This window comes from Gossypium hirsutum, chromosome A09 (genome assembly GCF_007990345.1).
Source record: "Gossypium hirsutum isolate 1008001.06 chromosome A09, Gossypium_hirsutum_v2.1, whole genome shotgun sequence".
Lineage (NCBI taxonomy): Eukaryota > Viridiplantae > Streptophyta > Magnoliopsida > Malvales > Malvaceae > Gossypium > Gossypium hirsutum.
The window spans coordinates 45,743,137-45,767,983 of record NC_053432.1 but is presented as its reverse complement, the minus strand read 5'-3'; the positions used below and the strand labels follow the sequence as shown (position 1 = coordinate 45,767,983).

General features: G+C 36.8%; 2 protein-coding genes across 2 annotated transcripts; both read right to left on the bottom strand.

The window, feature by feature from the left end:
- Positions 1–425: 425 nt before the first annotated feature.
- Positions 426–12,555, bottom strand: LOC121205998 (uncharacterized). The gene is made up of 5 exons (XM_041076148.1): positions 11,980–12,555; positions 11,309–11,884; positions 1,515–1,841; positions 1,177–1,350; positions 426–779 (listed from the first exon to the last, which is right to left on the bottom strand). The coding sequence occupies exons 1-5, from the start codon at positions 12,553–12,555 to the stop codon at positions 426–428; spliced, it is 2,007 nt and encodes a 668-aa protein (XP_040932082.1).
- A 2,150-nt stretch (positions 12,556–14,705) lies between these two features.
- LOC107889954 (uncharacterized) lies at positions 14,706–15,857 on the bottom strand. Its single transcript, XM_016814487.1, has 2 exons — positions 15,450–15,857; positions 14,706–15,338 (listed from the first exon to the last, which is right to left on the bottom strand). Exons 1-2 carry the CDS (start codon positions 15,855–15,857, stop codon positions 14,706–14,708), a joined length of 1,041 nt encoding a protein of 346 aa, XP_016669976.1.
- Positions 15,858–24,847: the final 8,990 nt, after the last annotated feature.

Sequence of the window (24,847 nt, the reverse complement as noted above, 5' to 3'; positions counted from 1 at the left end):
TTCTTTGTTTGGGATTTTACGATCATATCATCGACATAAACTTCAATTTCTTTGTGCATCATGTCGTGAAACGGGGTTACCATGGCCCTTTCATATGTGGCCCCCGTATTTTTCAGTCCAAACGACATCACCTTGTAGCAGACCGTGCCCCACATGGTTACAAATGTGGTCTTCTCCATGTCTTCATGATGCATCTTGATCTAGTTATATCCATAGAATCCGTCTATGAATAAAAACAGTGAGTGTCCTACTGTGTTGTCCACTAGGGTGTCAATATGAGGCAATGGGAAATTATCCTTCGGGCTGGCTTTGTTCAAGTCTCTGTAGTCCACACACCTTCGCACTTTTCCATCTTTCTTAGGGACGGGGACGATGTTGGCTACCTAATCTGAGTATTTTACTACCTTTAAAAATCTAGCGTCAAACTACTTTCGAACCTCTTCTTTTATTTTTAGCAAGACGACGGGCCTTATTCTTCGGAGTTTTTCCTGAACTGGTTTACATTCTTCCTTTATGGAGAGTTGGTGCACCACGATATCAGTGTCCAACCCGGGCATGTCTTGGTATGACCATGCAAAGACATCTTTGAATTCTTGAAGTAATTCAATAAGGTCTCGCTTTATCTCCATGGTGATACAAGTTCCGATCTTCGCCTCCTGTCCTTCTCCTAAGCTCACAATTTCTACTGATTCTTTGTAAGGCAGGATTTGTTTCTCGTCTTGTTCTACCATCCTCAACAAATCAGGAGATAGGTTACAGCCTTGGTCATCTTCGAAATTCTGAGAATCCTCTATACATATATCTCACTCAAAAGGAGATTCTGAGCCACGAGCAGTGTCACTCGTATCATTGATATTTGGGGACCTGTTATGAGGATGGAGGAAGATACAAAGAATCAAAAAAATTCAAGAACACTTATCTGTATGGTATGATTATGAATGAAGAATGAAAGAATATTTAGAAGAATGTTCGAAGAACAAAAGAATCTGAAAGTAATCATTTGTATAATATGATTATGAATGAAATTGAAAGAATGAAAGAACATCTGCTCAAAATGATAATAACTGTGCATTTCATTGAAATAATGTTTTTAAACATAAGCCTATTTCACAAAAGACTAGGCCTATAGTAATAAGTGTGTTTTGGACATTACTCTGAGTCAGTTCTAAAAACTACAAGAATCTCTTCCGCAGTCCAGTTATCCAGAACACTTCCAAGTATGTAAGGGCAAATGCCCGGAAAGTTTTCTCCTCCAGTCTCTTCTTCGTATGTGGCATTGAAGTCCAAGCTTTCCAACCTTTCCTCTATGGCTTCTTTCCTTGCCTGCCCCGCTCGGGATGAATGATTCCTCTGGACACAAAAGTTTTTGATATATGGGGGAATATTATTGGCTCCCATTTGATTTCCTCCCCCGTTAACCTCCTTCTTTCTTGTTTGTTTTCCAGCTCCTTTCTCCTTTGTCTTGCATCTAGCTTAAATCCTAAGCCGAAGCGATCTCTCTTGTTCTTCAATACCAGCGTTTCAACCTTTCCTTCGAGATGTCTCCCAAGTCTTCTTCCGGGTAGGGCCCCTTTTCCAACCATCAACTGTAGACTCATCCTCGTAGTTTTGGACAATTTTGGCAGCAGAATCTTGCTTCCCTCGGCGATGAACATCGCATTAAAAAATTTCAAAGGCTGAAATGAGCATTCAATTTCTTCGTCATCTGTCTCCAAATAGGGCGCAGTACTGCTTACAGTTGCAATGATATCCTCTTCAGTATTGATCGTTATCAACCGCCCCTCTAATACCAGCTTCAACTTTTGATGCAACGATAAAGGCACTGCCCCAGCTAAATGTATCTAGGGCCTTCCCAATAAACAATTGTATGAGGGCTTGATATCCATCACTAGGAAATCCACCTCATATGTATTTGGCCCGATCTGAAGAGGTACATCGATTCTGCCCATGACCCTCCTTTTCGTGCCATCGAATGCTTTCACTATGTTCTGGCACTCCTTCATGTGAGAGCTGTCTATGGGAAATCTATTTAGTGTAGTCAATGGCAGGACGTCCAAGGCTGATCCGTTGTCAATCAGTATGTAACAGCCCGATTTAGGACCAAAACGGAATAGTGGTTTCGAAACCACGAATCCGAGGTTGAAAAAAAAATTTTAAAAAAATTATTATTTTAATTAAGTTTTAGTGTTTATATTATGATTGCATAATTGTGTGAAAATTTCATTGCGAAATTTTATCGATTGGGTGTTTAATTTGACGTTTAGGACTAAATTGAAATAGGTGAAAAATGTGTGTTCTAGTTCATAAAGTACTTAATTGAAATGGGGGTTTTAAGTAGAGGTCCTTAAATGGAAATTAGACCATTATACTTTGTATGGACAAAAATTTGGACATGGATGGAATTTTTAGAAAGTTTAGTAGTAAGGGCATTTTGGTCATTTGCATATTAAATTAAATAAAATGGGAAAAATAACACAAAAATGTGTTCATCTTCATTTAGCTTGGTCAAAACTTGCATGTTCTCCATAGCTAGGGTTTGTTTCAAGCTTTCAAGCTCAATAGTAAGTGCATTCAAGCCCCGTTTTTAATGTTCTTTACATTTTTGAAAATCTCATAGCTCAGTTTACCTATTTCTACCATTATTTCGAGTTAGGGTTTACATTTAAAAATTTACCCATGAATGATATGCATGTATTTTGATGTTTGATGCTAGAATATGAATGTTTGAGGTTAGGAGAACGATCTTTTCTAAGCGATTTTTAGCGAAAACGAGCAAAACGGTATAATCGGTAAAAATACCTAATGCTCATAAGTGCATGTTAGAGTGAGAATTTGATGTTGTCATAGAAGAGAAAAATGTTCAGCATGTCATAAAACATAAGAATAAGGGCTGAAATTAAATTTCCGAGCCTAGAGGCAAAATCATAATTTTGTAAAAGTTAGGGGGCAAAAATGTAATTTTTCCATAATGTGATTTTTGGATTGAAATAAATAGTATGAGTGTTAAATGAGCTAAATGTGTTGTTATAGATCAAGAAAGGCAGGGAATCGACCTCGAACGGGGGAAGGAAAAGGTTTTGGGCTAAATTGCAAAATTTCCATATTTTGCGCCGAGGTAAGTTTGTATGTAAATAATATATTAACTTCATTTACATTTTTATATTTCAGCCTATTTTATATATTTTAGTTGATTTTGAATCATAAATCGACTATTGGAAGAATAGAAATAAGTAATAGCGAGAGAAATCCCGGTTGAACTTTCGAAAAGATTGAATAATATAGATGAAACGTAGCTAGGTCACATGTATGGTGCTGAGTGCACATCATGTGTACTAGAGACCTATGAGATACTATGTAGTAGCTAGGTCACATGTGTGATACGGGATGTATCCCATGTAGACAAGAGAGCTATGGGAGAGGATAAATGTAGCTAGGTCGCATGTGTGATTCCAAGTGAAGGACACCATGTAGACAAGAGAGCTACGAGATAAATTGGCTAGGTCACATGGGTGGTACTAAGTGTTCACCATGTGTACAAGAGAGCCGGATTATATGAAATATGATGGTGGGGCTGTGTGCTGAAACCATCAAGTATCGAGGATTGATCCGAATTGTTCAACGGGATGGTTTTATGGTGACATTGTAATCATGGACCTATACTTGTGATATATGAAATGTGGTGAAAATGAATTGTGAGATGCATGTTAAAAATGAGGTTAATACAAAGAAAGTGTGAAAGAGTGAATTAGCAATAATACTGTTTTGGACAGTCGCAGTGACGTGAATTTGCAAAATCACCAAAAATAGTAGGAATTTAAATAGAGGCTGAATGAGATATGAAATTAAAGATTAATGAGTTTTTTCCCATGTAAAAGAAACGGAGAAAGTAAAGGAACTCTATATTTTGAGATATTTATATTTGTGTGTGACTCGCTCAGAATGACTACGTGATCTCCTATTCTAAATTTTAAAAATCATTAAAAATTTTACAAAACAAATTAATAAATATAGTTTATATTTATAGATTCCTTATTGAGTCTAGTTTTAAATGAAACAAATTTCATGGCTAGTTGAATTGTGTACTGGGAGAAATTCAATTCGTAGTGAACAGAGGTCAGATCAGTCGAGCTGTATAATAGGGGAAATTTTAACTAATAAACTGTACTGATTGGCTAGACCAAAAATTCTAGAAAATTTTTAGTAAGAATTAACATGAGTCTAGTTTCAGGAAAATTTTACGGATTTGAATTTCAAGTTTTGTAACTCGAGTTATGATTTATTTAGTGAATATGACGCAGGAGAGACAGCTTGACCAAAGTGGAGTTAATAGTGAAATTAAAAGTAGATATACTTGAGTTATTGTGTAAACATATTAAATTCTTTATTCATTATTTATATACTTGTTTACTAAGCTATAAGCTTACTTTCTTTTCTCTCTTTTGTCTTATAGTGTCGTCTAGCTTGCACAGGAGTCAAGGATCATTGAAGATCTGCCTACACTATCAATACTTTTGGGTATTTGAACTGAACATTTTGAATTATGGCATGTATAGTAGACTTAGTTATTTTGTTACGTGTCATAATTGCCTAGGTTTAAAATATTAATTATAGTATTTTGTACGAAGCCTTTGAAATTGGCTAGTATTGTTAAAGACATATGTTATAATGATTCATGATCTAATTGCACGCCATATTTTTGTCTCAGTTTTATTTAATAGTATGTACTATGATTTGTTAATACCTTGTACCCTATTCTGGCGACGGATACGGGTAAAGGGTGTTACATTTAGTGGTATCAGAGCTATGGTTTAGTCGGTTCTCGGACTAATAAAGTGTGTGTAAGAGTCTAGCTATACATACCATAAATATACTGTGATAGTGTGGTGACTCATGATTATTCTAAACTGTGTTTTGTTTTAATATAGTAATGGATCCTGACGGAATTGCGGCTGATGATGCTGCTAGTAATGCGCCGACTCCCGCACAAGGGACCGCGCCTGTAGAAAGTAGACCTGAGACATTGAGACAGGGAGATGAGGCTCGGGATGCCTTTCTCCAAATGATGAACAATTGGTATATTGAGTTTATTCACGTAAATCCAAATGCTCTACCTCCTCCACCCCTCCCATACCTCAGACGGTTCCTGTAGCTGCTCAAGGCATAGGTTTGGTAAGAATGAACAAGCCTCCAGTCCACAAGATTCAAAAACAAGGGGCCGAAGAGTTTAGAGCAAAGATCGATGATGATCCCGAGAAAGCGGAGTTTTGGCTTAAAAATTTTACCCGTGTATTTGATGAGCTCTCATGTACACCCGAGAAGTGCTTAAAGTGTGTTGTATCACTTTTGAGAGATTCAGCCTACCATTGGTGGAAGACTTTGGTAGCAGTGGTGCCAAAAGAAAGGGTTCATTGGGATTTCTTCCAGGAAGAATTCAGAAAGAAATACTTAAGTCAGTGATTTATTGATAAAAAACGGAATGAGTTCCTTGAATTGAAGCAGGGTAAGATGTCTGTGGCAAAGTATGAACGCGAATTTGTAAGACTCAGCAAGTATGCCCAAGAATGTGTGTCAATCGAGGCCATTATGTGCAAAAGGTTTGAGGATGGGCTAAATGAGGGCATTAAAGTGCTTGTGGGAATTTTGGAGCTGAAAGAATTTGTAGTATTGGTTGACCGAGCTCTTAAAGCCGAAGAATTGAACAAAGAAAGAAGAAAAGCTGCTATTGAGGCTCGAGATGCCAAAAAAAGGCCGATAAGCAAGTCATTTCAATCTCAACCAAAGAGGTCCAAAGAGACAAACCCTCGAATGACAGTTTCAGCTAGGGATTCACACAGAGATCGTGGTAGGGCATATTCGGGGTCTAAAGCTCAAGCTACTCCAGTGGCAAGTGTGGGTAATGTACGATCTAGAAAGCCCAAATGTCAGCAATGTGCCAGGCAACATTATGGTGAGTGTTGGGGAATGAGTGAGCTTGTTTCAGGTGCGGTTCTCACGAGCATTTTATCAGAGACTGTTCGGAGAAAGTTAAAGAAGAAAAATTTCAGAGTGCTAGACAGAGTACTACTGCTAGCAGAGGTAGACCATCGAGAAATACTGGAAGTGGAGCTAGTAGTAAAACTGTAATGAAAGATTCAACGGCGAGATCAAAGCTACAGCGCCTACTAGAGCTTATGCCATACGTGCCCGAGAGGATGCATCATCTTCCGATGTGATTACTGGTACATTTTCTCTCTATGATACTATTGTTATTGTATTGATTGATCCCGGGTTTACTCATTCCTATATTTGTATGAATTTAGTATCTAATAAGAAGTTGCCTGTTAAGTTTACTGAGTTTATGATTAAAGTGTCGAACCCCTTAGGCCAATATGTGCTAGTTGATAAGGTTTGCAAGAATTGCCCATTAATGATTCAAGGTCACTGTTTTCCAGCTAATCTGATGCTGTTACCATTTGATGAGTTTGATGTTATTTTGGGAATGGACTGGTTGACTTTGTATGATGCCAAGGTAGATTGTAAACAAAAAAACTAGAGTTGAAATGTGAAAATGGTGAAATTCTGTGGGTTGAAACAGATGAATCAAATAAATTGCCTATGGCGATTTCGCACATGTCTGCACAGAAATACATGAGGAAAGGGTGTGAAGCTTATCTGGCCTATGTAATGAATACTGAGCTGTCTGAATTGAAGCTTGAATCAGTACCGATAGTCTGTGAATTTCCAGATGTATTTCCAGAGGAATTGCCTAGATTGCCTCCGAACAGAGAGATAGAGTTTGCCATTGATTTGTTGCCGGGGACTGCACCGATCTCGATTGCTCCATATAGAATGGCTCCAACTGAATTAAAAGAATTGAAGGCTCAGTTACAAGAGTTAACAAACATGGGATTTGTGAGACCGAGTTTCTCTCCCTGGGGTGCTCCTGTATTGTTCGTAAAGAAGAAGGATGGCTCAATGAGGCTTTGCATTGATTACCGTCAGCTCAATAAGGTGACTATAAAGAACAAGTACCCGTTGCTGAGGATTGATGATTTATTCGATCAGTTAAAGGGGGACACAGTGTTTTCAAAGATCGATTTGAGGTCCGGTTACTACCAGTTAAGAGTTAAGGAGTCGGATGTGCCGAAAACCACCTTTAGGACAAGGTATGGACATTATGAGTTCCTTGTGATGCCTTTCGGCTTAACAAATGCTCCAGCTATATTTATCGACTTGATGAACCGAATCTTTCGGCCATATTTAGATAAGTTTGTAGTAGTGTTTATAGATGACATTCTAATTTATTCTCGGGATGAGTCTGAGCACGCCGAACACTTGAGAACCATATTGCAGATCTTAAGAGAAAAGAAATTGTTTGCTAAGTTTAGTAAAAGTGAATTCTGGCTTCGTGAAGTCAGATTTTTGAGACATATAGTCTCAGGTGATGGTATTCGGGTGGATCCGAGCAAGATTTCCACAATCGTTGATTGGAAACCGCCAAAGAATGTATCCGAGGTTAGAAGCTTTTTAGGCTTGGCCGGGTATTGTAGACGTTTTGTCGAGGGATTTTTGATGCTATCTGGGTAGTGGTTGATAGGTTAACAAAGTCGGCTCACTTTATACCGGTACGTATCGATTACTCACTTGATAAATTAGCTGAATTATATATTGCTGAAATTGTGAGGTTGCACGGGGTACCTATGTCTATAATATCATATAGAGATCTGAGGTTTACCTCGATATTCTGGAAAAAGTTACAAGAAGCTTTGGGTACAAAATTGAACTTTAGTACCGCTTTTCATCCACAAATAGATGGTCAGTTTAAAAGAGTAATCCAAGTACTCAAAGATATGCTTAGATGCTGTATTTTAGAATTTGAAGGCAGTTGGGAGAAATATCTACCTTTGGTTGAATTTGCCTACAATAACAGTTTTCAGTCAAGTATACAGATGGCACCGTACGAAGCCTTGTATGGTTGCAAGTATCAGACTCCTTTATATTGGACCGAACTTAGTGAGAAACAGATTCACGAAGTTGATCTAGTTAAAGAAACTGAAGAGAAAGTAAAAGTAATTCGTGATTGCTTGAAAGCTGCTTCAGATCGACAAAAGTCATATGCAGATTTAAAAAGAAAAGAGATTGAATTTCAGGTGGGTGATAAAGTATTCTTGAAGGTGTCACCATGGACGAAGATTCTGAAATTTAGCCGAAAAGGCAAGTTGAGTCTGCGTTTTATTGGGTCGTACGAGATTATTGAGAGGATTGGACCAGTGGCATATCAGTTGGCATTACCGGCAAAATTAGAAAGAATTCATAATGTGTTTCATATATCAATGTTGTGACGTTATCGTTTTGATCCTTCACATGTGATTTCTCCAACAGAAATTGAGATTCGATCAGACTTGACCTATGATAAGGAACCAATTAAGATTTTGGCTCGAGAAGTGAAACAGTTGAGAAAGAAAAGCATAGCTTTAGTGAAAGTGTTATGGCAAAGACATGGAGTAGAAGAAGCTACGTGGGAACCGGAGGAAGCCATGAGAAAACAGTACCCAAACCTTTTTACCGGTAAGATTTTGAGGGACGAAAATCCCTAAAGGGGGGAGAGTTGTAACAGCCCGATTTAGGGCCAAAACGGAACAGTAGTTTCGAAACCACGAATCTGAGGTTGAAAAAAATTAAAAAATTTATTATTTTAATTAAGTTTTAGTGTTTATATTATGATTGCATAATTGTGTGAAAATTTCGTTGCGAAATTTTATCGATTGGATGTTTAATTTGACGTTTAGGACTAAATTGAAATAGGTGAAAAATTGTTTGTGTTCTAGTTCATAAAGTACTTGATTGAAATGGGGGTTTTAAGTAGAGGTCCTTAAATGGAAATTAGACCATTATACTTATATGGACAAAAATTTGGACATGGATGGAATTTTTAGAAAGTTTAGTAGTAAGGGCATTTTGGTCATTTGCATATTAAATGAAATAAAATGGGAAAAATAACACAAAAATGTGTTCATCTTCATTTATCTTGGCCGAAACTTGCATGTTCTCCATAGCTAGGGTTTGTTTCAAGCTTTCAAGCTCAATAGTAAGTGCATTCAAGCCCCGTTTTTAATGTTCTTTACATTTTTGAAATCCTCGTAGCTCGGTTTACCTATTTCTACCATTATTTTGAGTTAGGGTTTATGTTTAAAAATTTACCCATGAATGATATGCATGTATTTTGATGTTTGATGCTAGAATATGAATGTTTGAGGTTAGGAGAACGATCTTTTCTAAGCGATTTTTAGCGAAAACGAGCAAAACGGTATAATCGGTAAAAATACCTAATGCTCATAAGTGCATGTTAGAGTGAGAATTTGATGTTGTCATAGAAGATAAAAATGTTCAACATGTCATAAAACATAATAATAAGGGCTGAAATTAAATTTCCGAGCCTAGGGGAAAAATCGTAATTTTGTAAAAGTTAGGGGCAAAAATGTAATTTTTCCATAATATGATTTTTGGATTGAAATAAATAGTATGAGTGTTAAATGAGCTAAATGTGTTGTTATAGATAAAAAAAGGCCGGGAATCGACCTCAAACGGGGGAAGAAAAAGGTTTTGGACTAAATTGCAAAATTTCCATATTTTGCACCGAGGTAAGTTTGTATGTAAATAATACATTAACTTCATTTACATTTTTATATTTCAGCCTATTTTATATATTTTAGTTGATTTTGAATCATAAATCGACTATTGGAAGAATGGGAATAAGTAATAGCGAGAGAAATCCCGGTTGAACTTTCGGAAAGATTGAATAATATAGATGAAACGTAGCTAGGTCACATGTATGGTGTTGAGTGCACATCATGTGTATAAGAGACCTATGAGATACTATGTAGTAGCTAGGTCGCATGTGTGATACAGGATGTATCCCATGTAGACAAGAGAGCTACGGGAGAGGATAAATGTAGCTATATCGCATGTGTGATTCCAAGTGAAGGACACCATGTAGACAAGAGAGCTATGAGATAAATTGGATAGGTCACATGGGTGGTACTAAGTGTTCACCATGTGTACAAGAGAGCCGGATTATATGAAATATGATGGTGGGGCTGTGTGCTGAAACCATCAAGTATCGAGGATTGATCCGAATTGTTCAACGGGATGGTTTTATGGTGACATTGTAATCATGGACCTATACTTGTGATATATGAAATGTGGTGAAAATGAATTGTGAGATGCATGTTAAAAATGAGGTTAATACAAAGAAAATGTGAAAGAGTGAATTAGCAATAATACTGTTTTGGACAATTACAGTGACGTGAATTTGAAAAATCACCAAAAATAGTAGGAATTTAATTAGAGGCTGAATGAGATATAAAATTAAATATTAATGAGTCTATTCCCGTGTAAAAGAAACAGATAAAGTAAAGGAACTCTATATTTTGAGATATTTACATTTGTGTGTGACTCGCTCAGAATGACTATGTGATCCCCTGTTCTAACTTTTAAAAATAATTAAAAATTTTACAAAACAAATTAAGAAATATAGTTTATATGTATAGATTCCTTATTGAGTCTAGTTTTAAATGAAACAAATTTCATGGCTATTTGAATTGTGTACTGGGAGAAATTTAATTCGTAGTGAATAGAGGTCAGATCAGTCGAGCTGTATAACAGGGGAAATTTTAACTAATAAACTGTACTAATTGGCTTGACCAAAAATTCTATAAAAATTTTAGTAAGAATTAATATGAGTCTAGTTTCAGGAAAATTTTATGGATTTGAATTTTGAGTTTTTTAACTCGAGTTATGATTTATTTAGTGAATATAACGCAGGAGAGACAGCTTGACCAAAGTGGAGTAAATAGTGAAATTAAAAGTAGATATACTTGAGTTATTGTGTAAACATATTAAATTCTTTATTCATTATTTATATACTTGCTTACTAAGCTATAAGCTTACTTTCTTTTCTCTCTTTTGTCTTATAGTGTCGTCCAGCTAGCACAGGAGTCAAGGATCGTTGAAGATATGCCTACACTATCAATACTTTTGGGTATTTGAACTGAACATTTTGAATTATGGCATGTATAGTAGACTTAGTTATTTTGTTACGTGTCATAATTGCTTAGGTTTAAAATATTAATTATAGTATTTCATCGATTATTTTGTACGAAGCCTTTGAAATTGGCTAGTATTATTAAAGGCATATGTTATAATGATTCATGATCTAATTGCACGCTATATTTTTGTCTCGGTTTTATTTAATAGTATGTACTATGATTTGTTAATACCTTGTACCCTGTTCCGGCAACGGTTACGGGTAAGGGGTGTTACACAGTACGCCTGGCAGCGTATATCCTTTACAGCGCGTGGTGACGTGTAAAGCTTTAGTCGACCCCTTGCCGCCGGGCGGTATCTCATCGTCATTGAAGAAGATATAGTTGTCGGCACTTATGTTGCTAACCAAACGGTCCAACTTGTTAACGAAGATATCATTGGCAACATATGTTTCATTCAAGACCCTCATCAGCGCGCTGTGATGAACTTCCGAGCTTAGGAGTAAGGCCAGCACCGAGATACGAGCTGGTTGTTTACATAGCTGTTCCACCACATTGTATTTACTGTGTTTTAGGAATTTTAAAAACTCATTAGCCTCCTTTTCATTAACTGGCTCATTAACAGGAAGTTCAGATTTGACCGCTTTTTCCTTCATCTCTTCGATCGCTGGGGCTTTTCCTTTTATGGGTTGTGCTTTCTCATTTGCTGTATCGTAACGTCTCCCGCTACGTGTATAGGAGCCCCTATCTTGGTCCTCTTTTGAAGCGTCAACCAGGCTTTCTTTTCCCGGAATCGTCACGTTACAATCATAATTCCATGAGACCCTTTTGCTGTCTTTGTAGGGGAAGACTGCAGGTCTCTGGATTATGACTCTCGGTGGCATTTGTACTCTAGCTTCATTACTTTTGGGTCGTGATATGATGCTACGGGATAGTTAGCTGTTTGGTTTTGCACCGTCGATTCTTCCTCCGATGCACATATATCTCCCTCTCTGGGGTTTTTTGCTTCTTCATAAAACTCTATTTCTTTATTATTTATCATGTTCTGCACGATGGCCCTGAATTCCACACACTCTTGGATTTCATGTCCCATCTTGTTGTGAAACTCATAGTAGTTCCTCTCTTCTTCAGATTCTTCTCTTGAATCCAACATGATCAACCCTCTTTTGACCATCTCCTTCCACACCCGTCTCAATGGGGTCCTAACTTCTACAACCTCACATTTGATCTTCTTGTTCTTGCCTTCGCTTATCCCATTCACTCCTTGATCGGTATGATTGGGGAGCAGGTTTCCTGCTACATTGGGTACGGTTGGGTCATCAAACCTCACGATTCCCATTTTAATGAGTCTTTCGACTATTTTCTTGAACACAGTGTAGTTTTCGATCGAGTACCCGGTGATTCCCGCGTAGTATTCACATTGGGCGTTTGTGTCATACCATTTGGGATACGGGGGCTGCAGTGGCTTCAGGTAAAAAGGGGACACTACATGAGCGTTGAATAGGTTTTGGTACAGCTCCCTATACGTCATGGGTATAGGGGTGAACTATGGTCTTTCTGCGTTCTCCCTCGCGTTGGATTCTTGTCTCACAGTGCCATGTTGATTGGTGGTCACCGTCTTTGGGTGATTTACGGTGAGTGACTTGGACTGACCCTTACCGAATGCGCTCTTGTTGTTCACTTCATTATCTCTTTTCCTCGAGGCCGACTTCCTATTACTTTCTCCTGATTCTATCTTACAGCTCCTCACAGTATTTTCAATCATTTCACCCATCATCACTATGTCTGAGAAGCTTTTGGTGGCGCTTCCCAACATATAAGTGATAAAAGGGGCCTTCAAGGTGTTGATAAAGAGCATCGTGGTTTCCTTTTCTAGAAGCGACGGCTGAACTTGTATGACCACTTCTCTCCATCTTTGTGCGTACTGCCTGAAACTTTCATTTGATTTCTTCTCCATATTCTGGAGAATGATCCTGTCGGGAGTCATGTCCGTCACATAATTATATTGTTTCATAAAGGCCTGAGCCAGGTCTTTCCATGAGTTAATTTTGGCACGACTCAATTGATTATACCACTTAGATGCCGCCCCAACCAGACTATCTTGAAAGCAGTGGATTAACAGCTGGTCATCGTTAACGTATGCCGTCATTCACCTGCAGAACATAGTGATGTGAGCTTCAGGGTAGCTCGTTCCATTATATTTCTCGAATTCAGGCATTTTGAATTTGGGGCGTAGGACCAAGTCTGGGACCAAACTCAGGTCCTTAGCATCGATCCCTTGATGATTATTCGTGCTTTCCATAGCTCCAAATTTTTCTTCTAGCCATTTACACCTTTCTTCCAATTATTTTTACGATTCTATCCTCACATTTTCTTCTTCAGCAACTTCATCCAAATCTGGAACAAGCGGGTAATTCGGGTTATTAACAAGGTTAGAGCCTGAGCTGGCTTGGAAGTTCATCGGTATCGAAGCTCCAGCCTGAATCTGCTGAGGCATGATCGTAACAGATGGTCTTTGCAGATTAATCGCGGGCTTTTTCGGTACATGTGTTGGAGTGAAGCCAGGGGAAATTGTGGATCTTCATTAGTTTCCTCAACATTGTCCATGGGTCCCTTTCCTTTATCGGTTCTTCCCATCAGCAATTGGGATAACTGACTCATCATTTCCGTTTGGGATTCCATCATTTGCTCATTCATCTCTCGCTGAATCTTGGCTAGCTGCTCTTGCATCTGAGACTACATTTGTTCTTGCATGTCCTTTTGCATTTGCTCCAATTTCTCAAGTCTTTTATCTATTGACTTTTTTCTTGTACCGTAGGGGTGCGTAGTTGATTGGTTTTCGTTGGTTTCCAGGTTACTGAAATGATTTTTAATTAATTAGAAACCTTTTATGACCTTTAATGCATAATGATGTGATATAATGCAAATGCATGAATGCAAATGAGGCATCAATTTTGATTCAATTCCCTTTAGAAAACTTCACTAGAAAATAAAATTATTTTACATAAAGTTGAGTTACAAATAAAACTTTTCTCTAACACTTAAAGTCTTAATTTTCCTAAGCAACGAGGCCAGCTCCTACCCGCGATCTAACTCCAACTCGTATTTCACGCTCAGTGTGTCCACCTGTACCGCTAAAGCTTGCAAGTAATCAGCTACCTCCCGAATCTGGGTTATGGCTTCCCCTATAAGGTAATCTCTGTTTCTGATTTGGTCTTGCGCATGGTGAAGCTGCTCTTTCCAACGGTCTTCATTGGCCTCGAAAAACTGAATCCGCATCTCACAGTTTTGCAGTGACGCTTCTAATTCTTCTATTTTTCCTTTCATTTCTTATATCTTGCTCAAGCTTGCTCTCAATTCCATTGCGGTGTTGCGGTTTTGGTACTGATGAAGAGACTTCTCGAGTTCTGCCACTCTAGCCTTTAATTCACCTCGCTCATTTCTGCCTTCTGACAGACTTTTCTCTAAATCTTCATTTCGTGCCTGAGTTTCTTGGAATTTCCTTTCCCATCTGTCGGCTTTGGTCTTTTCTTCTCGAATTTCATGGCGCCATTGTTCGGAAGTTTTACCTAACCCCGTAGTCCTCATAGACAGGCGTAGCTTCTTATAATCAGTCTTCAAGCTGTCTAGATCTTCTTCGGCCTTAGTTTTCCCTTTTCTCCACTTCTCAGCCTTTGACCTCTAGACATCAGCGTCTAATCTCAGGTGTATCTTCTCTTCCTCCAATTGTTCGATCTTTTTCCTAAGCTCTGAACTCTTCTTCTCGAAATCTTGCTTTATAATTTCCAACTCTGACGGGGCGACTTGTAATTGTTCTACCTTAGGTCGAGTATTTTCCAAGCTTGGCCTAGGAACATTATTATTAACCCTCTTCTTGAACCATCCATCATACTCGGGTGTCACCATAGAACCGACAGCCAACCTCTTCATCCAACGAGTTTGCTTCCAAGCATCCGATAGCTCCCGAACTTTCTTCTTATAGTGAGCACCGTTAAAGGAGAATTCACACTGAGCAAGTCCGTAGGTCATGGGTAAAAACTGCCTAGATTTATATTGCCTTAACGCAAGCAATGGAGTATACACGGTAGCTCCCCAAATTCCTAACAACGGCACCCAATCAAACTCTCCACATCGATACATGATCTCATCAGGCACCATCCAATAAGCTCTCCACTCTATATCTCCCTCCTTGAGGTTTTGGAGGATTTCCATCCACTTATCCTCTGAGATATCCTCTCTCCTTTGTATGGCCGCCTCCTCTTTTAATGGGGAATAACCTTCGAAAAAGACCCGATAAGAAACCTTGTTTACTTTCTAAAAGTTCCCATGAAACCATGCCATCAATAATTGTGCACATCTAATAAACCGCCCCTCATCTGTCTTTCGACACGTGCTCAAGGATCTGAACGTCTCAGCCAATATCACCGGTACAGGTGTGATTCCCTTCTCAAGACGATCGAATAAGTCAATGACTGCCTCGTCTACGTGCCTCAAAGACTTAGGAAAAATTACCAAGCTATAAATGCTTAAGGTGAAGATATCAACCCTCTTTCTTTTATCTGGATGCTTTAAAACCAAATCTCGCAGATTCTCCCAAGGGATGCACTTACTATCTCTTTTGTGTTGAATCCGAGCAGTGACCCAAGGCTCACTCATCCCTGAAATGCTCATCAATGTCTTCACGAAAATCTGACCATTAAAAACCCGGGCATAAGTCTTTCTAACCTGAATTTTTGGACACCTGAGCAGAGTAGTGTATTCCTCCATGGTAGGTACTAAATCCACTTTTCCAAAAGTGAAACACTTGTAAGCAGAATTCCAAAATTGCACCATAACTCGGAATAGATGCTTATCCACTCTAATGTCTAGCAAGTAGGATATATCACCATAGCTTTGATAAAACAATTGCCTGGTCCCTTCATCCTAACGAGCCCATATATCTTTCAACTCTTGCACCTTATTCTGTGCTACATTGACACGAGTGAATTCCTGCAACTCCGATATATATCCTTCTGCCAAGCTATCCCCTTTCTCTGATTGTAGCTTCTCTGACCATGCACGAACGGTCTCATTATCCTCGACTTTACTAAGAAATTCATTCTAAATGTCAAACTTTCTAACTTAGTAATTGAATACGAATCAACACCTCATTTAGTATGCAATGTCATGTAAAACACTGTCGAAACAAAAACACAGGTTAGTATCAAATAATAGTGATAAAATACAAGCACATAAACGATAATTACAACGCATATACGGGTAAATACTAAGGCTTGACGCGGCTCCACCCAAGGATAGCTCCTAAGGTTCACTATATGTGGTTCGGTTCTAGAGATAAGGTACCCGAACCAGCAGATTCCTTAATCCTCACCCATTATAGGCTCATATAGATCGAGTTCGGTTCAAGGGGATACATTTCCCTATGACCATGCGGAGATGAAAATCTCACGAAATCATAGGTACGGATGTACCCCAGAAGCAATCAACTAGCCCATGTGGAGCTGAAAACCTAACGAAAGCATAGTTTCTTACTCTCACTTAGAAGGTGTGACCACAGCGGTCATGCAATGCAATGTAATATTATTCTACAAGACCTAAACCATGACAATCATACAAACAAATACAATCATGATTTTCAAAACAAATTTTCAATATTTCGACAAAAGGACAACGAATAATCGATTTTATGGCTAGACTCTCTCGATTCCGGTCCCCAGTGGAGTCGCCAAGTTGTCGAAACCATCATTTTTTTTAAAATTTAATGTTATGAAAAAATGGGGGATCGACTTTTTTGAAAAATGGAAATGGAGTCGCCACCGATCTTTTGTTTTGGTGTGATCGGATCACCTAAGTATTTGGTTATTTTAATAAAACATTTTTGGTTTACTAGAACAACGATTTTGGTCTACGAACTTTTGAGAAAACGAGTTTGGGAGTCGGTTACGCATGAGGAAGGATTAGCACCCTCACTACGCCCAAAATTGGTACCAAATCGATTAAATACTGTCCTTATGTCTAAGGTTTAAAAATGTTTTTGAAATGTGGTTCCTTTTAATAACATTTGAATAACCCGAATTGGTCATCAAAATTCTCTTGCTTAAGAGGAATATAGCATCACATCCAACACGATAGGACATGATCCTTTATGCCTTCGAAAACATGATAAATTTTGACTTCCAAAAATTTATATGTTGAAAACCATAAAAGGATGCCAAATTATTTAGTCCAATGAGAAAATAGAAACCCAGCACAGGAGGGCACGACTCCTCAATTTCTAGATATCAAACATTGCCTTATTTTAGAATTTAGAGAATATGAGTGAAATTCTAAAGGAATCTTCAATCATTTTGAACAAACAGGAAATTACAACCCAGCATGATAGGGCACGATTCCCCGAATTGCCAAACATCGAACATTGCCTTCGTTTTGGAGAATTTAAACGCATGAATGAAATTCTAAAGGGACATTCAATTATTTTGAGCAAACGAGGAATTGCAACCCAGCATGTTAGAGCACGATTCCGCGAATTGCCAAATATCGAACACCGCCTTCGTTTTAAAGAATTTTTAAATAAATAATTGCAAAAATATCTTAAAACGCGTCAGTGTGACTTGAACTAAAACGAAATCAATCTTAAAGATTTGGACCTTATAAAACTAAATTTCGTAAACCAAGTGGAAAACCATGATATGGGATAATATATGTACGCATACAATACGACAATGGAAGATTGAAGATAATATAATTTATTTAATCAACTAACAAACACTTAAACAACTAAGTATAACTAACTTGGAAATATAACTCAATTTCAATCATGCATGGAGAATAATTAACATGAAAATATAAAGCAATGAATAAATAATATGGAACGATAACATGCATGGCATAGTATGATATGACTACTACTAGATACACAAAACAAAATGCAAATCGAAGAAGTAATATGGTATAAAACTATTTTAAGATAACGACGAATAAATGGACACATAAAACATAGGTTGACAAATTTATATAAAAAAACTGGGGATAGATATATAGTTTTTTGAAATAGATATTATAGAATGAAAGTTTGAATCAAATTGCATATAAAATATTTTAAACACAAATTCATTTAATAGTTGACAAAGTACATGATAATTTAAATAATATATGATACAAAAGAATAATAAAGATACATGACAAGACATAATACACAAAATAGATTTATATAAAAAATGTAAATGTAAATTTATTGTAAAAAGATCATGAGATTAGTGATAATATATATATAGATTTTAAGTTAGTCTAAAAATTATACATACCCTTATATCAAAACATTTAAATAATAGGCTATATAAAACACAAAAGCGATATAATATAAAGAAATATTCAAAAATAATAATTTTATAATTGCAAAAATGAAGTTATTAAAATTGTTTCATATATACATAAAGAAGATACTTGACAAATCATAAAGCAAAAAGTGTTTTAAAGAGAAAAATCTATTAAAGTAATAAGTGTATTAATATATGTACATATAAATTTAAAAGTAAGTACATGCAAAATAACATTGAAATGATAATATGTATAGGGAAAAAATCTATTCTGTGTGCAATATGCGCATCTGTATTCCGTAAAAAAAAACTTTACAATCGAAATCCCCTCGGGCTTTATAGCCAAAATAAAAAATAAAATAAAATAGATACAATTTTTCTTTGTTCGTATTTGCTGCTGTGTGTTCGTCCTTTTGCAGGTACAGGTGTGCGTTGGCGCATGTACGAGCGTGGTTGCTGGAGGGTACGGAGGTTGGGGCTGCTGTCCGGTCGTGGCACTTCTGCTGCTAGGGCTAGGGCTTGCCGAAATTTGGTCTAACATTCGGGCTGCTTGGGCTTGTATTTTGGGTCTTGGGTTAATTTGGTTTTAGGTATTAATTTGGGCTTTCGTTGGTTATTGGGTCTTGGGTCATGTAATCTGGACTTGGACATTTAATTAATTTTGATTTATTTATTTTGTATTTTTGCTTTTCTTTGGGCCCGGGTAAATTGGCCTGTTTACAGCTGCCCCTCTTTGCTCATTGTCGTGTAACGAGAATAGAGCAAAGACTTCAAAGAGGGCCAATTTTGCCCGATTTTGTGGAATCATGACTTCTTTGGTGCTTCTTCTCTTCAAGTAACTTCAATATGTTCCACTGCTACTTCAGGGAGACATGGTTCACGTGTTTTTATCCTGCTCTGCTGCAACTTCAAAGAGATAAGGATTGTGACTTCGATCTGCTCCACTGCAACTTCAAGGAGACAAGATCTTGCAATCTTCAGCCTGTTGCCCTACTACTTAGAGGGTTAAGGCTTGTTTTCTTCGATCTGCTCCACTAGAGACAAGATCTACAATCTTCTGCCTACTCCACTACAACTTTATGGAGATAGGATGGTGGCTTAAATCTACTTCACTGCAACTTCAAGAAGACAAGATTCACCGTTTTTGATTTGTTCTACTGCAACTTTAGGGAAACAAGATCTACAGAATTTGCCAATGTCACTACACTGTCTTCTAAAGACATGATTTGAGGGTTAGGAGCCGGGTTAGGTCGGGCTTTGTCTACACGACACTGTTTTAGAGCCATTGAAGCATGCTCAAACGGCGCCGTTTTTTATTCGCTATAAAGGCTCACTTAAGCCTACTCGGCCGAACCCTAGCCTCCATTTCACTTCCCTCAACCGAACCTTGACCCTTCATCTACCATGTCAATCCGCCGTAATGAACGAAGATCGACCTGTTTGAGTCTCAAGGTGGTTTTCTTTCTGCCTTTAGCTCCCCTCAGACCCCAATTTCAACGAAGTAGAGGAGGTCTCATGGCGTATTTACAAGGTAAGGTTTCATTTCCCTTCCCTTTTATACAGTCGAAATGCGAAAGAACAAAAGAAAATCCAAAAAGAATGAAACTGAGCAAAGAAGAAAAAGAAAAGTCTCAGAAATTTTGAATCGGAATCACCTTCAAATACTCGTTACCTCTTTTTGTATTTTGTGTGCAATATGTGCGTCTGTATTCCGTAAAAAAAACTTTACAATTGAAATCCCCCCCAGCTTTATGGCCAAAATAAAAAATAAAATAAAATAGATACAATTTTTCTTTGTTCGTATTTGCTGCTGTGCGTTCGTCCTTTTTGCAGGTACAGGTGGGCGTTGGCGCATGTACGGCCGTGGCTGTTGAAGGGTACGGAGGTTGGGACTGCTGTCCGGTCATAGCGCATCTGCTGCTAGGGCTAGGGCTTGCCGAAATTTGGTCTAACATTTGGGCCGTTTGGGCTTGTATTTTGGGTCTTGGGTTAATTTAGTTTTAGGAATTAATTTGAGCTTTGGTTGGTTATTGGGTCTTGGGTCATGTAATCTGGACTTGGACATTTAATTAATTTTGATTTATTTATTTTGTATTTTTTTCTTTTCTTTGGGCCTGGGCAAATTGGCCTGTTTACAGCTTAAAAAATAAAAAATATTTAAAAATACTAATAATTTATGAAAATTATAAAATTAATGAAAATACACATTTGGAATGAAGTTAGACAAATGATTGTTTAAGTTCATTTGAATGTAGGTAGCCATTTGATCCAATTCATTTTGAATGAGTGCACAATTTTAGAAATTATAAAAATTATTAATAAATCTAAAAAAATCATAAAAAATATAAACTCATTTCTCTATTAAATATATTAAAACTTGAATTATACTTTTATTTCCATATTATCAACTTGCATGTGTGAAATTGTAACTATTTAAAAATATTTTTTCTTATATTTTGATTTTTATAATATTAATATTAATTTTATATTTTAAAATAAATATTAAATTTTTTTATAATTTTTATTTTTTTTATAGTTTTGCACTTATCTAAAATGAATCTAAACAACTGTAACGACAAAATTTTCAATAGTACCGGATAATGCGGTTTCAGAATCTTATTTTCTTAAAATGAGTCTATAAAAATTAAATATTAATATTTACACATCTAATATATTGTTTCATCAAAGTTTGGTCAAGAAATTTCGTCGAATTAATATTTAATTAAGGCTTAGGGATTAAATTATAAAATTTTAATCGCTGTAGGTTTTTAATTGACCAGAGGCTTGGGGACTTAAATAAAAATTAACCAAATGTATAAAATGGTAAATAAACCATTTTTCAATATGAATTAGTGGATGATGATGACAGTTTCCACTAATTAAGCTTGGTGATTAGCTTAAGTTTATTATGTATGTTTAAGTTAATTAAAACAATTTAATTACATACTAATCCAACAATATAAGTCAAATTAGTGGATGAGAAAGCCATCTTCTTCATCTACTCTCCATTGTCGTCCAAAAAGGGAGAAGAAAACCTAAGAAATTCTAAAACATTCGACCATTGATTAGTAAGCAAATTCAAGTCATTTTCTTGTAATTTTTATGAATTTGAGATCATGGGAACTTGATTTAGCTAACCTATGTACCGATTTGTAAAAGTGTTAAAATTTTAGAAAGTTTTCATTGTTGATTTTTTTGAAGAATTAGACTTGAAATTGATAGATTTTAAGCTTAAAATATAAAAAAGGATTAGATTGTAGAGTTAATTTAGCTCGTTTGTTAACTTTATAAATTAGGGGTTAAATTGAATAAATGAAAATTTGTCATCAAATTATGTTATGAATATAAAGTATAAGGTTCTTAATGAGAATATATGAAATCAAATTTTTATCCAAATCTAGGAATTGAAAGTTTAACTATCCCGAGATTAGAGACTAAATTGAATAAAATGTAAAATTTTAGGGATATCAAAAAATTGAGTTCATATTGGTCCATGCATATCATGGCATAGTATGGTGATATTTGGTATTGGTTGATGATTTAAAAAAATTGTTTAGATCAAGAATCAGATCGATGTAAAGTTGATCAGGGAAAAACTAAAATTTTGGATTAGTCCTTGAAGTATCCTTCTTTCACATTTTGAATAGGTAAGTGTTGGGAAAAATCCAATTTGAAAATGGTTTTCTTGCATAGCGAAAAATTAAAATTTTGAAAATTGCTCAAGTTTGTGATATTTATAACAATAAACCTTAGATCGAATTTGTACCTGTGTTTTCATATAGACAGATCATTTTCGTTCCTAGATTTCAACCAAACGATCTTTTCTGCTATTCCCGTACCACGAACTGCTTCAAGTGTGGGCTCAAACAAATAAAATCAAATGCAAAACTAAAAGTATTTTCTTTTCTTTTGGTTGAAAATGAAATTTCTCTTCTCAAATAGAAACCGATAGTCTACAGTGATGCTTCGCACACGTGACTGGGATGTGTGCTGATACAAGAAGGAAAGGTGGTGGCTTATGCTTCCAGACAATTGAAAACCCATGAACAAAACTATCCAACCCACGATCTAGAGCTAGCAACAGTGGTGTTTACACTCAAGATTTTGCCTTTGATTTTGTTAGAAGTCCATTTCCATTTACCTTTGAATTCCTTCTTCTATGTCATCTTGAATGAATATTGCATTGCGTTGGGTCAATTATCAGCTTTATCTTGGTGGACTTAGGTGGCCTACTACATTTACTATTGTATGTACAACGAATCACCTATGCTGGAGGGTTTTCAGAAGTTTTATAAGTTGAAAGTGATTAAATAGGGCATTTTTACTAGTAAAGCCTATTCCAGTACTTGTTCTGGGTGTGAACCTCTCATTCAGAACATCATTTCGAACTTTCATCAAAAGAAGGACAAATACATACGAGTCATGAGAAACTTTGAGTCCGGTTTTGGCTTTCCAACCAGATGGTCCCTCTCTAAGAAGAGTGTTTGTAAACAATGTCAGCCAGTAGATTCCGAGCTTATTGATGTTCAAATTAAACAATTGAAAGGGGGGCGCGTACTTAACCTGGTGGAACTTGTTTCAGTTAGGAATGTATTTCAATATTGCCTTCAGGAGCTTAGCCCTAATGGTTACCAAATAGATGAGTCCAACATGGGGTTGGATGATTAGAGAATGCCCTCTGCTTTCGAAGCTTGGCCAAATAATTCAGACGATGACTTGGAAAAAATCTTACTAAAGTGAAAAAGAGAGCCATCCTTTTATTTTTATAGCATTTATAGCTTTCCTCATTGAAATTGGAATCTCATTACTAATCCTGATGCAACTTCCTTTTCTACTTCTAATCGAGCTAACTCTCATATTGATGATGCAAGGTTTCCGTCTTGTTCAAATACTCAAGATATGGACATTTAATCTATTCTCAAGGGAACTCATAGCTCAGGGAAGACTATTGCTCTCTCGTTTAAGAAAACAACAGCAAAGAAAATAAAGAAGAGGGTTAGAATGGAATATAGCACTCAAAAGCTTGGTAGCAGTAATTGCCCTCTCCTGATAAGGCATAGGCCATGTAGGGAGCATGTGGCTATAGTTGCCTCTACACTTACAATTCCTACTTTTCTAGAGATTTTATCACTTCCAGAGGAATCCGCCTATCATCCTGGTTCACTTCAACGTTCTTTGGATCTTCCTTTGTCACAGAGTCCTTCTGAAGAAATTCATATGGCTCAACCATTAGTTTTTCCTCCTCAAACATCACATACCATCCTTGCTGGAATAAGGAGTGTCCTTTATTGGTGAGCTATTTTAGAGTTTGTGCCACTTCCCACATATCTTAGTGATATCTCTCAGCAATAGAAGAGCATGGTTCCTGCTCAGTTAATGGAGTCTTTCATTTCTTATCTCGCATCCACTTCCAATAAAGATCCTTTGAATTTTATGGCCCAAGTCTTAGAGTTTCTATCTGTTGAGAGGGTCGTGAAATTTGGCGAGGACTCCTTAGTTGAATTACGTTGGCAACATAAAAAGGATACCAATCTGATCGGAAAACTGGATGCATGACTTTCAGCTCTAATTGACAAGTACAGAGATGCTCTAATAGAAAATGGGCAGCTAAAAGAAAAGGTCAATTCTCTGAAGAATGAAAAGCTTGCCTTAAAGGAAAGGTTCAGAGCTATGGGAGAGAGCTACCAAGCAGAATTAGAGAGCCAGTGGTGTTCCCATAATGAAACCCTTAGGAAGTATCAAGAGGACACTTGAAAGAATCTCATCGAGGCCTTTCCCAAGTGGAAATCAAACCTAATCTTACACGCCCAAGTGGCTGCAAGTCCTCTAAATCTCAAATAAGTGAACTTTAATTGCCTCAATAGGGTTTCCACTGATTTGCTGAACTTCGATGTTTACCACCTAAAAGGCGAAGAGTGGGAAACTTTCCAAAGAGAGTGGAGGTAATTTGAGAGTTTCATCATTCCATCTATGAATGTTTCCAAAGATAATGAAAAGGGATTAGCATCAAATGATCAAATTCCAAAAGGTACTTGTCTTGTTAAATGGGTTCTTAACGAGCCCACTAATCAACCAAGCGGGAGGGATGACTAAAATCCACTTCTTTTTATCTTGTACTTTATTTTTTTCATCTTTTATCTCGCCAACCTTGAACCATGTAATCTTTTTTCTTCTTATTAATGCAACTTTTCCTTTACTTTCTCTACTATCTTGTCATTTTATTACATTCTTTACCTTATACCTAAAAAAAACTACCTACACATACCTGAGAGACTCCGCCAGGCTCAACGCATTATGCATAATGGGCTCTTTCATCTTCATGTTTTGACTAAACCTAGGCTCTAATACCAAACTTGTAATGCCTTCAACTTGACCTAATTTACCGGATCTGAATCTTTAGGTGTTACCTCTCTAATAAAGACTTACACTTATAGTTATACATAAAATTTTTAACATTTACATCTTATTAAAGAACATTGTTGCAATTATCTTACAAATATACATACA